General features: G+C 38.0%; 1 protein-coding gene across 1 annotated transcript in view; it reads left to right on the top strand.

Moving 5' to 3' along the window:
• Window positions 1-1,673: 1,673 nt before the first annotated feature.
• ECHDC1 (ethylmalonyl-CoA decarboxylase 1) overlaps window positions 1,674-14,161 on the top strand; it is a 31,172-nt gene continuing 18,684 nt past the window's right edge. Inside the window, exon 1 of the mRNA XM_072408871.1 lies at window positions 1,674-1,767. Coding sequence (XP_072264972.1) covers window positions 1,761-1,767 — 7 coding nt within the window. The 5' untranslated portion in view covers window positions 1,674-1,760. The remainder of the gene's footprint in view (window positions 1,768-14,161) is intronic.

Below are 14,161 nucleotides of genomic sequence, written 5' to 3'. Positions count from 1 at the left end.
GACAGTTGACAATGTTCCTTTTCTTTTATACAGTAAGCCACCCTGTCACATTGCTTACACGAGATAGATATTCATTTATGTCTGATGCACCTATAGATAAATAGACAAACACATGGCCAGTCTGCCCAAAATAATATTTTAGTTATCGTGGAGCCTTTTGGACTTGGTCAACCCTGATTTCACATAGGGTAAAATGGGAATGCAAGTGGTATTGATACATATTTCAATATTTGTTAGAAAACATATCATCTTTAGGGCACAGTGATGCTCTGGTGAGGCCACTTGCATCAAAACATAGCTCTAACAGGCCCCAACAAGACTTAGATAGAAAATGTAAAAAAAAGGAGCACCAGACTACTACAAATAGAGGTCCACAGTTCAATGCTAGATATAGCCAACACATTTCAGGACAAAACTTTCCCTTCATCAGGACTCAATATTAAGAATGAATGGACTCATGACATAATGTTGAGAATAATATATTCTGATGGCTGTAGACCTTTTAGATTTGGGAATTCTCAAGTGCAAAACGAATACCAACCTAATTTATATCATCATATCTTAGATATTCCAACTATTCTGACATCACTTGGGAAGCTTCCAAGAGTTCCCAATGTCATTTTTGAATGGGGGCACCACTATGGCATAGATGGGATGCATTTAACCTTCATATGACATCCTTTTGACCTTCTTCAAACAGGTTTTGCATTCACATACTTGTATGCATGCCAAACTAATTTGAAGTGAGCAAAACTTATGAACAATGTACTTACCCTCTTTTGAGAGGGATGGCCAGGGGAAAATCAAGGAAAACCCTTTTTATTTATCCTAGACTTTTGGGAAAAACTAAATTTTACAGCCGTCGCCAGAACCAGGAAGTGAGAGGAAATCTTCCACTGAAAAAGGGTACCCTTACTTTAAAGAAATTTTCTTTTACCTCCTGTTGCATCTCCCCAACAGGACAGAGGCAGCAAAAAATAAGTTAAAGGGGTTTCTATTCAATCCATTCTATCTATCCTACATAGAAAGCTTGGGGGCACTGACCCTTTGGTGCTGATTTACTAAAGCTCTCCAATGCTAAGGAGGATACACTTTTATTAGTGAAGCTGGGAGATCCAGCAAACCTGGAATGGGATCTGGTTCAAAAATATTAAATTAATTTGAAGAAATCCATTCCAGGTTTTCTGGAATAAAAAGGCTTTAGCCAGCACTCCTTTAATGGTCTTTATTCAGCAAACAGATTGGACAATTCAAAAATTTCCCAGCACACTTAATGGCAGCTAGACAGTTTCAACCCAGTTTCAACCAGAGTTTTTGTTTTTAAATCTATTTTTTGGGCTGGTACATTGATTTTTTTTTTTTTTGTGTTATTGGTATTTATATGCATATCTTTTGACATGTTGTTGTAGAGGTATGCATTTACCAGATTCCCCAACCTACTCCGGACGTTCAGAACTGTTTTATATCAATAAACATCTTTAAAAGATCACAACTGTCAGTTTTACATTTATTTTAAATATTTAAGTTGTTCCCATGGGAAAATTTTAGAATACAGGTATTTGGTAATGTTTTTTCCTGTTTTGTAAACCAGAACGTGTTGCAACATTGTACAGAAAAATAATGGATACATGGTTTTTGACATGGTTAACTTAATAAATGTTTTTTCTCTCCAGTGTAACTCAACTCTTGGCTAAGTTGTCAACGCTCAACAAGTCTCGTTGCTTCATCTTACTGCATAAGCACCAGGACTGAACTCAAAAATGAAATGTGAGCACTCCAGTTATTTACACGTTTTTAATCTAGGATGACTGGGGTACTTATTGAAAGATGTAGTTATGCCTGAGCACAAGTTGGCATATTATATAGCTTCACAAGTTAACAAGATCATTGGCTAGTGTGTGAAACAGATGTCCTGCCTGTCCTTTGTACCAAAAACCTCTCAAGGCCTGAAACCTAGTAAAACATATGCAACCATGATTAAAACTATTTTGACATTGATTATGTGGACTAGAGTAGTTTACATTTTGATTTACTACTAGACCCAGTTAATGCATGTAAATCAAAATAGACACAAGATGATGATTGTTGTTATCCACTAAAGTAGCCAGTTTACTAGATGTTTTTGCTATGTTTAGAGCTTGTACCACACTCACTTATTTCATTCCTAAGACCTTTCGAAATCATACTTGTTGGGAGCTTCTGCACAGCTTTATTGCATGTCTTTTGTCTAGACTGTCAAATGTACACACGAGACATACTCAAATAACCTCTACAGAATGTGCCAAGTGTAACTGTATACCGGCAAAAAGATGTCCTCATACGTACAAGAAGGAAAGAATAGATTTTGATGTAATCTGGTACTCCCTGCTACTCCTTAGTTTTACTTGTTACAATATATAATGATTTAATATTACTTGTTTTGGTTTTGTGTTAACACATAATAGTTATTTTGAAAAGTGTGTCTCAGCAATTAAACAGGAAAAACTGAAAAAACTAAAATTTCTTCTATCCAAGCTATAGAATGCTGAGAAATGAATGAACTAGGGATTTAGTGGATAACATTGGAAACACTTTTTTCATTACCCTAATAACATTACACACATATAGGAGAATACTGGACAACTATGCTGCATATAATTAGGTTCAAATTATGATCAATTTTAGGGTACTACAACATACTCTGTAATAGAGATAACAACAGATCATTAGTTTTGTGTCTCAGTTATTAGTTGATTTAGGAACTGTACAAATCAGTCCAGCAGTATCAATAGGTGGGATTCTAGAACATTGTTTTTTCTTAAAACGATTCTAAGAAAATGAGTATTTACATTGTAAATAAATAAAAGTAAGACTAGAGTTCAGCTCTAAACTCAGCATCCTACTGACACCAAACCATGGTCTTGTAATTTACCTGGGAAACACCGGAGCCTCTTTTGTCCTTTGAGGGTTTGGTATTTGACAGTTGAACACCAGGGAATGGAGCTAAGCACCAAGAATGGCCTTTAATTTGTTTTGTAATCCCCTGATGATATCTTAAGCTCAGAATTCAAAGGTCTCCACTGCAAATGATCTAAAGCATAACACAGTGGGTAGCAGGCAGAACAAGGCCTTTAATTCAGCAGCGTTGTTACTTTGATGACTTTTGATATCACCTTCCCTTTTCTTTTGCCCACTCTCACATTCTTTTCATTCCTTTCTTGCATATCTTGTTTGAAGTCATGCATATGAAGCTTGTGTCACAACTTCTTTGCTCCTTTCCTGCATATTTTGCCATTGTTTTGTTTATATAAAGCTGAAATCCAGGAAACATGTGAATGAATACTATTGCATTAATATAAATAATATATGTATACCGACATATTACACAGCCCTTTATAAAGTCCATAGTCATGTCACTAGCTGTCCCTCAAAGAGCTCGCAATCTAATGTCCCTACCTCAGTCATAAGTTTTACACACAGTCTAAGGTCAATTTTGTGGGGAAGCCAATTAACCTGACTGATGTTTTTGGAATTTGGGAGGAAACCCACACAAACACGGGGGGAACCTGCAAACTCCATGCAGATAGTGTCCTGGCTGAGATTCGAACCTAGGACCTAGCGCTGTAGGAGGCCAGAGTGCTACCTCTGATGGGCCACCATGCTGTCCAATAAATGTATCAATGAATCTATTTTTATGTGTACATAAATGCAAATATTCTGTCATATCCAACTTTCTACATTCTCAGTGAAACAGGAAGGACCAACACTGTAAGCCAGCTAGAGTCTTTTACTTTGCAAAATGATGTCAGAAGTTTAGAAAAAGTTTAGAAAAACTGAATGATGACATTCTCAATGTGCTGTTTTACCTTTATTGTCCAATCACAGACTGGGGATGGTTGGTGACCACACTGTATAGGTTAACAGAGATAGAGAAAAGTCTGGTCTATTAGGAGTATAAGACTGTTTATCTGCACCCACTGCCTGGCATGCAAAAAAGCAGATTTTTAACCCTGTTTTACCATGGTATGGAACCAGCCTATATTTTTTTATATCCTAGGTGAATAAATGTTTCTGAAGTTTGAACAGAAGTAATTTAAATATATAATACAAACTGACATAAGCAAACAGAAAACTACCAAGTGTCATTTTTTGCCTGGTTGCACCTCCAGTTACACTTTATATAGAGCAATAGATGGTCTGCTTTAGCAAGGGAATGTCAAAATTCTTAACACATAGGTCTGAAAATTCTCCCATACAATGCACATAATATCATTTTTGTTTCTTTTGAGAATATGACTCCTCAAAACATTTACATAAGTTTGGAAAGTGAAAGAAAGCACATCCATTTTTAAGCACAGCTTTGCCATTGTGAGAGAAAGTAATGAAGGAAGATTTCCCCTTCTGATTACACGTTGGCTCACATTTCAAAATGATCTAAATTGTAAGTGAGATTACTGCCACCATAAAAGAGAAAAAGACATGACTAACCAGCTGTATGAATTTATTGCTGTACGCTGAATTACTGATAACAATTTCTTCTCTGCTTTTATCATATTAGTCATCTGAATTTCACTAATATATTGGTATGCATGGGAGAGACAAACACAAACAATATATATCACAGGTCAACAAAAAATTAGTTTTGATAATCATCAGAAACCACAGCAAACATTTCTAAATTAGATTTTCGAGCAGATTTCAGATCTGTTTTCAGTTTTTCCCTAACACATACAGTTCCTGAGTTATGAGTACTAATATAGTTAACATTGTACTTTCATGTATTTTGTACTAAAACGTAAGCACCATGGAAGTGAATGTTAATATATAAGATAAGGCACACTGTGGTAAAGATCTACTGAACAGTGTCATTCAGGTACCAGTGTTTCTTCAGAAATGCTTGGAGTTTGATTTTCTTGTGTACTCTTTGTCTGGATTGTCACAGTACAACATCCAGCAGTAGTCAGCCATCATACTTTCATTCCAGAAACCTTGGTAGCGGTGCTCCATTCACTGAATGTGCTGGTGAAAACGTTCTCCTTGTTCATCACCCACCATACCAAGATTTTCCGGGAAGAATTCTAGATGTGAGTGCAAGAAATGTATTTTTAATGACATGCCACAACCCAGTTTCTGGTATAAGCAAGAGATATCAAGCAGATTCTGAACTCCTTCCTTGTATGCAGGAGACTTCTGGTTGCCCGGGAAATTTCCCTACAGCCACTTGAATGCATCCCAAGCTTCTAGCTCAGCTGCTGAGAGATTGGAAACATCATCCTGCAAAACAGACTTGATCTGTGGCCCTATAAATATCCCTTCCTTAATTTTTGCAGTGCTTATGTTTGGAAACTTCTGAACAAGGTACTGAAAACCCATGGAGTTTGTTTTACCCATGGCCTCTACAAGGTTCTTCGTCAATCCTAACTTGATTTGGAGAGGTGCCAGAAATATTTTATGTGGATCAACCAGAAGCAGAAACTTGACACTACTTGTTCCGGGCTTATAGGTATCTCTTGGTAGCCAATCACACTTAACATAATGGTCTCCCGTAGATCGGCTGTCCCACAGGCATAGGAAACAGCAATATTTTGTGAATCCTCCTTGCATTCCCATCAGCAAGCCAATGACCTTTAGATCCCCACAGATGTTCCACTGGTGTGTTTTATACTGGATTGCTTCAAGTAGTAACTTCATGTTGTCATAGGACTCCTTTAGGTTAACAGAATGGGCAATTGGTGAACTTGCTTTGGAATTACCATTCTGCAGTAAAACTGCCTTCAAACTTCTTTTAGAGTAATCAATGAAGATACGCCATTCAGATGTCTTGTAAAAAACTGTTAAAGAGTGCATTTATATAATGACTGTAGCACAGTGAGCCATCACTAGTGAAGAACCTTGAAGTTAGAAGTTCTGCTTTGACTTTGGAGAGATTTAGATCACGAGATCATTCAGCTCTGCTTGTGGTTCTGAATCTTCATCGGCCAAGTAGTCAGGATCAGATGATTCGGGGTTGTAACTGGCTGCAACTTCAGCGCATTCCTCATCACCTTCTACAGAAGCAAGTCCATCATGTGGCGGTACCGGAACCGGCAATGAATTATCATGGGGAACAGACCTAATTGCAGAATCAAGGCTGGGATATACATCTTTGTGCTAAGTTTTACCTGAGAATCCACTTTTGTTGACGCAGCAAGAATAGCAGTCGATTAGATGGTCTCGCGGTTCTCTCCACACCATCGGGATTACATATGGCATTGCTGCTTTACGCCGATATAGCCAGTCACGCAGTCCGTTGGAACAACTGCTACAGATGACATGTGTAGCCCAAGATTTATCCTGGCCACCAAGTTGACAGCTGAAATATAATTTGTATATCTTTTTAAGTTCTGTGGTAATTTGGCGAAGTTGTGCTTTCGGTGTGAATGAACCACACACGTAACAGAAACCGTCTGGGTCAATAAGGCAATATCTAGGCATGATGACAAAATTAAATCAATCGCAGTGCGGTCTTCAACCTTAAAAAAAGAAAACTTGTTGAATGTTGTAATATGTTAAGGCTATTTATAACGAATTTCACACAATATAAAATTAGCGGCATCACAATGAAATCCACATAAAAAATACTACAAAGCCCACATGAAATATCTGATGAAAATGACATGTTGACCTGTGTTTTTGGTTCTTTACATAGTTGGATACCTGCAGCTATATTACTGTAAATGCAAGAGAATTGCCATTCAAAGTGGTTCATGTGATTAACATAGGGGCTTTTGAGGTACAACATTCTTCTCTATCTCCTTTCACCAGAATAGTCCACAACCTTCCCAGTAAGAAAAGGTGGTTCTCATTGACAGGGAGGATGTTATTATAGTGATCAATTACCAAGACTCCTGACCATTGACAAATGTCCTGAAATATCAGTTATCCAATGACAGGTAAACTCCAGGTGTCAGCTTAGTTTGATTGAGTATGCCCATTACTTTTAAGTTTTAAAATTACCTACAGGTTCAGAGATAAGTATGTCTTCATTCACTGTACATTTTCAATAGTGAATTTCCTATGTATTTTCACTACATTATTATATACTATTTACAATGTCAGAGTGACCATTGGGTAAGATGAAATTGAGGCATTGCTCCCAATTGCCTGCTGCAGAGTGACCATATTATTCTCCACCAAAGTGGAGAACAAAATTATTTATCATGCACGGTTCTTACAGACTTAATCAGGCACCGAGAAAGTGTGATTAAAAGAGCTGGATTGCTAAAATTGTGCTGGGGAGGTCACATCACAGTACTCATGTACACTGACCCTAGGTTGAGGACTATACAAAATATAGGTTGTAATAGAGGCCTATCATTTATTTATAGTGGCCCCTTATCATGTCTGTCAGGGACAGCTTCCCTCCAGTCTCTATGGAAGAATCAGGTATTGTTATAATAAGGCTAATAAAGGAAGCTAATATTCTTCACTACACTTTAAATTATTCAAAAATCTTCAAATTATTAGAAATATTTACAACCACGAGGCAGTAACCACCTTGCATAACACCATTCATGTGAACAAGCCATGAATATTTCTTGATGCTACAAATTTTTTAAACAATGTCCAAATGTGTTGGGCAATGAAAGGCCAATTAATACTACTTCAAAGTTTAAAAGAAGATTGAGTATGTTGTCAGCGTTTCCATGAATAGGTGGTGTATTTTATTACAGGTTTCTCCCAGTATAATATATTCCAATAGACATGTGCTTCCCATCTCAAATATCCCGCTGTGGTTAAGTTCAGATGTAATGACGGCTTCCTGCGGTGAGGCTAGAATGCCCCCGTCATTTTGTCCTGGAGCCACAGCAAAGATATCTATGTTCCTCACATTTTTAGGTCATACAAAAGGAATCACTTGGCATGTTGATGACCTTGTCGAGTCTAAATACAGCTACTGCTGTCACCCAACATACGGCTGGAAAACTCTATTTACAGTGGAGGCTGTGTTTAATCCAGAACGGAAGAACGTGACAGGTTTCTCTAAATTGCAGTCTGGTGATTAAATGTTTATTTTCTGCCGCAGTCTGTTTACATGTCCAGTTATCCAATGGAGCTCATCATATGCTAAACATATGACAAGAGAAAAAACTAAACCATTAACATCAGCAAGATGGCATGGTATGCACTCTTACAAACACTAAGATGGACAAAAGGGACAACAGGGAGAACTTCAGGAGGACATGTGCATTATAGGTAAATAGGGAATAGTTTAAACAATTTAAGCTCAGCTCATATCGAGCTTTTACCCTTTGTAAGAACAAATATATAAAGTTCTGTAGACAAATTTAAAGGCTTTAATAATACAGCTCTAATCACTAGTATATAACTAACTAGGGCAATTTCAGAAAATCGGACTTTTGAGGTACATAGTACTATTAAAAATGATCTTTTATTCAATGATACAATATCATAAAATACAATAAAATCTGACAACAAGCTTTGCTTTAGCATGAGTATTTTGCATATCCTTTTCTTTGCAGTAAAGATATTGCCCCTGATTCATCAAGCAAAATCGGATTATCGGTCGCGCATTCGTATTAGCGATCCGGAATCGCGCACGATCGCGCTATTCAACAACCGGAAAAGCTCGCCCCCTATTGCGCATGGCAGGAATCCGGCCGGCAGATTCAGGATGCGAGTGGACGCGCGCACTCGAGTCCCGGACCGCGGTAATCCGCGATCGCGGGTCGCGCGTATTATCGCGCTTCCAGCGATCGCGGATTTCAATGATGAATCAGGGGCATTGCATATACATTATTCAGTGATCCTCAGTGCGTTTCACTAACCAAACTGTGTGAAGTTCAAAGCGTCCCCATACTTCACAAGAGTAAAGATACAAGCTCACAATTGCAATCTTACTTACATTGATATTTATTTTATCTACATAACTAACTTAAAGTGTTCTTTGATTGCAAGCAATGTAAGTACATCAGTCTAACCAGGTATCAGCCACTTGCATACCCTACACATAAGGTCTGTGTCCTGGAGGATCCAGTGGTGGCCTAATGGACCGGGTCCCATGCTGATCTCCACTGCATTCTGCATTGTGTGCTTTCCTTGTTGTGTCCTGACAGGCATGGCGAGGACACACATGGCCCTGTGTCCCGGCTTTTGCGCCTGGAGATGGATTTATTAATGCCTGCCTGGATCTTTCAACTGGATTACCAAAAATGACGTGCCTACTGCCTGCCCTAACCTTTGCACATTTTGGTCCTGATTTATTAAAGCACTCTAAGCCTGGATAAGATTCATTTTTTTAATAAACATGTGTGATCCAACAAGCCTGGACTGGATTTCTTACTTTATTTGCTTTTTGGTAGCAAATGTTTTCAATCCAGATTCATTCCAGGTTTCATGGATCACCCAGGTTCACTGCTGAAGGTGTATCCTCTCCAGTTTTGGAGAGGCCCTTTGTGTCTACACCTGAAGCTCTGAACTGTCTCTACATAGGAGCCTTCCTCTGCTGGACCTCTGTCTCGTAGGGTGATCACTGTATAAAGCTGTGTACCAACCCTACCTCTGCACAACACAAATGATGGTCTCAAATACATTAGACATGTTTTATTAAAGCTCTTGTGAATCAGTGAAGCTGCATGATCCAGAAAACCTGGAATGGATTTCTTAAAAGAATGTATTTGCTATTTGTTAGCAAATTGTTAGCAAATGTTTTAAATCCTGGACCAAACCATTCATCCATCATATATATATATATATATATAATAATGATTTCAGTTATATTTATTAACTTTATAATAACAAGTGGTATAGGTTTGATGCACCTTTATGCAGCAGAGCTAGGAAATTGGTTTACTTATGCCATATTTCTAATGCTCCAGTAGTTACCTTTATACAGCCTGCACTAAATAAACCTGCCACTACATAATTAATGTTCTTAGCTTCTTCTCTTAAGCTTTTTACTAAATTAGGGCATACAGAATGTAGCAACCCATCAAATACAGGATATGCTGATATGACAATTACCAAAGAGGAGACACAGCAGAAAGAAGGGAAATGTTTATACAGCTAAAGCTGCTCAGCATGACACAGTACTGCAGCTTCGTTCATAAAAGTAAACTTTTGCACAGCAAAAACCTTTGCTAAATATTAAAAAACCCATAGACTTATTATATGAATTGTTCATGTTGTAATTTTAAGGGATGCAAAAGAATATTGCAAACAGATATAATATACACATCCTTTATCAAACTCTGTTTTAACAAATTGTGTTTGCTTGGATGCTATAATGATCTAGTAGGCATTAGTACTTACTTAGCTACTAACTTGGTAATTGTATGCATATCAGGAGACTTTTGTCTGTCCTCTCAGGCTGCATGCTTGTTCTAAGTCAAGGGGTCTGATTTATTAAAGTTCTCCAAGACTGGGGAGGATACTCTTTCATCAGTGGTGCTGGGTAATCCAGAAAACCTGGAATGGAGTTCCCAAATGTCATTTGCTATTTGTTAGCAAATGTTTTCAACTCTAGACTAGATCCATTCCAGATTTGCTGGATCACCCAGCTTCACTGATGAAAGTGTATCCTCTGCAGCTTTGGAGAGCTTTAAGTGGGAGCCACAGGAAGAGAAACTAGCATTTTCAAAAGGCAGTTGGCAATGGCAACTTAATATTTCTCATGGCACAGGATTTTCTACATTTCAAGCCCATTGCTGACATATTGTTTTCTCTACATTTATACTATTCTGTAGTATTCTGTTTATTGCAGTATTTTGACAGATCACATAGTAAAATCCAGGTTTGCAGGATAACCCAGCAACACTGATAAAAGTGTATCCTCTCCAGCCTTGGGGAGCTTTAATAAATCAGGGCCAATGTCTCCAATACTGTAATAGATATTACAACAGAAGATGATTGGTAGACAGGAGGTACTGTAGAAGCACTAAGCAGTGCGGACATGATGACTTTTTACTGGGCACACATTGAAAGGCAGCAGCAGTAGAGGGTAAGCTTTTTGAATGTGATACATTTTTACAATTGGTCATAGGAAGAAGCAAACAACTTTGTCTGCCATCCCGACATTTGCCGTTGTTTTGGATTGCAAAAGACACAAAAATGCTGCCCCATTTTCATTACTTTAAATGGCATGAGATGGCCCATCTGTCTCCAACTACCTACAAGTGCATTGAACCTTAGGAACTGCTGAATGCATTTGGCTAATTATACAGCTTTGGCCAGTTACATTTGCTACTTGGGTTATTGGAGACACATGAAGGTGTGCCCCCTGGGCATCCATGGCACCCTAGACTCCTGACTAGATAGCCAACTGACTCTGCATGTAAACCACCAAATTACAACACACTTATCAAGGCATCAGTTGTCTAAACTCTTTTGGGCAATCTTTTTTGGGCATCATGGAAGGTATAGATAAAGGAGAGGATCATGTTTATTTTCGACCTGAATATGGACGTTCGAATTCGGATAGACTCGACCCAAAAAACACGGAATTAGACAGCGCAAATTCGGCACTCTGAATTTTGGAAGCCCCCTTTACCAATGGTGACTCCCAAATGTCCAACCATGGGGAATAAGTAAAGGGGTACATAATTGTATTATGTATTATTATGTATCTTTTTTATGTAGCTTTTTAAATGTATTTGGAGGCTGTAGAAGCTCTACACAGTCCCGCAAAATAACTCGATTTTACCCCTATTGACATTAATGGTGTTGGAATTCGACGTTCAATCACCCAAACAAAATTAGCCTATTCGATTGAATAGCCATCGAATCGAATAGTGAGATATTCGACCAACACTAATTAATACCACATAGTTAGTGCATGTTTATTTTTAAGGGAAACTGTGATTTGTCAACGCAGAGCCAAGTAACAGGATTACTTAACATTTCCTCCCTGTATTAGAATATTCTGACCTTTCCTTCTGTTCTGCAACTCCATTAGGCTACAAGAAACAAAGAGAATTACATGGTGCTTCCATGTACAGAGGGGCTTGTGATTCCATTCCTACTAACCAACGATAGTATTAATGTTTGAGGTTTAGCATATTGCTCCTAGACGGGGGGAGGGAAGGAGCCCTCAGCACTGTGTAAGCTCACTTAGGGTTCAGATTGAGCTGTATTTTTTTTATGGTCAATTAGAGCTGTAGGGGAGTGAAAGGGAAGGATAAACTCTGGACACCTGTGGTTTACTCGGTGTACATTTAAATTGGTCTTCATACTGTGTAGAAAATAGGCCAAATTCACAAAGCTAACACGGCAGAAAAGGATCCCTATTTTAAAAAAGTGATAATGATTTTCAGAGTCCAATAAGTTTTCACATTCAAGTGGCAAGGCTATACTATCCCTGTGTTAATGCTTTGTAAATTCAGCTTCAAGGCCTATTTATACCAGTGTGCTGCCATAACATGAATGTGTGCATTACACTTGCCATTATTTGTAAAGAGCACCTCAATGCACTTTCCTTGTCTTCTGGACATTAGGCCCCATTAGAATGCATAGTAAAAGTCTGAACAGTTCCATATTTTTTACACCTTACACACACATTTATCAAATCAGGTGCTCTTACTGTTTGTAGTCTTGGACTTTTTTATTCTTTGAGGATAAATGCCTTAGAAAACCTAATTGATACAGACTTGTATTTTTTATTGTTCACTAGCATCTTCTGTCTATACAAGATTCAGATCCTCACTTTATGCCTTGTACCCATTCAATGCTGTATGTCTCCATCTAGTGCTAACAAATGGCCATGTCATAATGGGTGAATGTAATACCCAGCAAAATAAGTGCTGAAGTGCTTGGAGTGCTTGTAATTGCTGGATATAATACCATAACATATGGGACTTACTATAGGGTTATTATGTGAATCTAAAAACCACACTAAATCAGCTGCTATTCTTAGAAGTACAAATGTATCATGCTTATAAAAACAAGAACAAAATCTTTAGGCTGAACTCCTGCTATTCCTTTAGATTTCTACAGTTGTTCTGTACTGAAAATGGTTGCTCTGATTTCATTGCATAGTGGAATAGAAGCCGCAGCAAGTCAGGTAGAACTTGCCTCGTTTTCTGGCTATAGGACATCCAGCTTCATCAAGTCCTTCCCCCCCCAGCCTAACTGTCCCTTTCATTTCTGGAGGCATAGCATTACATATGGGTGTTACCTAGCATACAAATATCCGGACCGGCTCCTGCACATCAATGAATTTTGATATATAAATAACATCAGGAATCATGATGAGATGTGGTAGGAAGCTATGGGCAGAAACTTATCAAACCCTCTCCCTAGCCATAATCTGCCTGCATTCAATAGAGAAGTACAGAGGCCCAGCGATGATATCATTTTCAAAACTCAGGATTTTAATGAAAATAGAAAACGTAATTAGCATGTTGTTGAAATGGAAAAGGAGGACCCAGCAAAGGAAAATATAATGGGATTACACTTTAAACAGAGCACAGGGTGATCAGATGTTTGATAGAAGAAGCTATCAACCCAGCTTAGTAAACTGTGGACCGGTGTATTCCAAAGAAATGGACAAAATCAGGTGATTCATAAAACTGTGGAATAATTCACAGACTGTGAAATAATACAAGACCAACCAAAATGATTATAATGAGCTATAAACAATTCTATTCTATAGTAAAAGCTGTTTTTTATAGTGCTGAAACATTAGTTGTGGTTTTCTAGGGAATTTATCTCCATTGTATGATGAATCACATTGCTAGGACATGAATTGTCTATATGACTGCCCCAATTGATCAGAAATACAGTCTTATAAAACTATAACCTCAACGTCAATGTCTTACTCATGAGTTCTTATCTGATCATGAAGTGGCCAGGGCCAGATTTATACTAAATTCTCCCCACGGCCAGCCAGCTTGTGTATCTACCTTTCCCTAACACATACAAATGTTAATGTACAATAATATAACAATAGGATTATGATCACACATACAGAGATTAAATCAAAACCAAATTAAAACAGTTTGCCATAATTGCTTATAACATGGTACCTACCTTTTTTCTAAAATAATGTCACCTGTACAGCCAATGCTAGAAGCAGCCATATTGCATGGTTAGATCAGAAGGAGAGCTGTACATATCAGGAATTAAACATTTGTTGTTGATTAACCACCTGAGCGTTACACTGAGGTCTAGATTTCTGTACCAAAAG

The sequence above is a fragment of the Pyxicephalus adspersus genome, chromosome 4 (assembly GCF_032062135.1).
Source record: "Pyxicephalus adspersus chromosome 4, UCB_Pads_2.0, whole genome shotgun sequence".
NCBI lineage: Eukaryota > Metazoa > Chordata > Amphibia > Anura > Pyxicephalidae > Pyxicephalus > Pyxicephalus adspersus.
The sequence above is the reverse complement of the archived record's forward strand: the minus strand, read 5'-3'. Positions and strand labels throughout refer to the sequence as shown.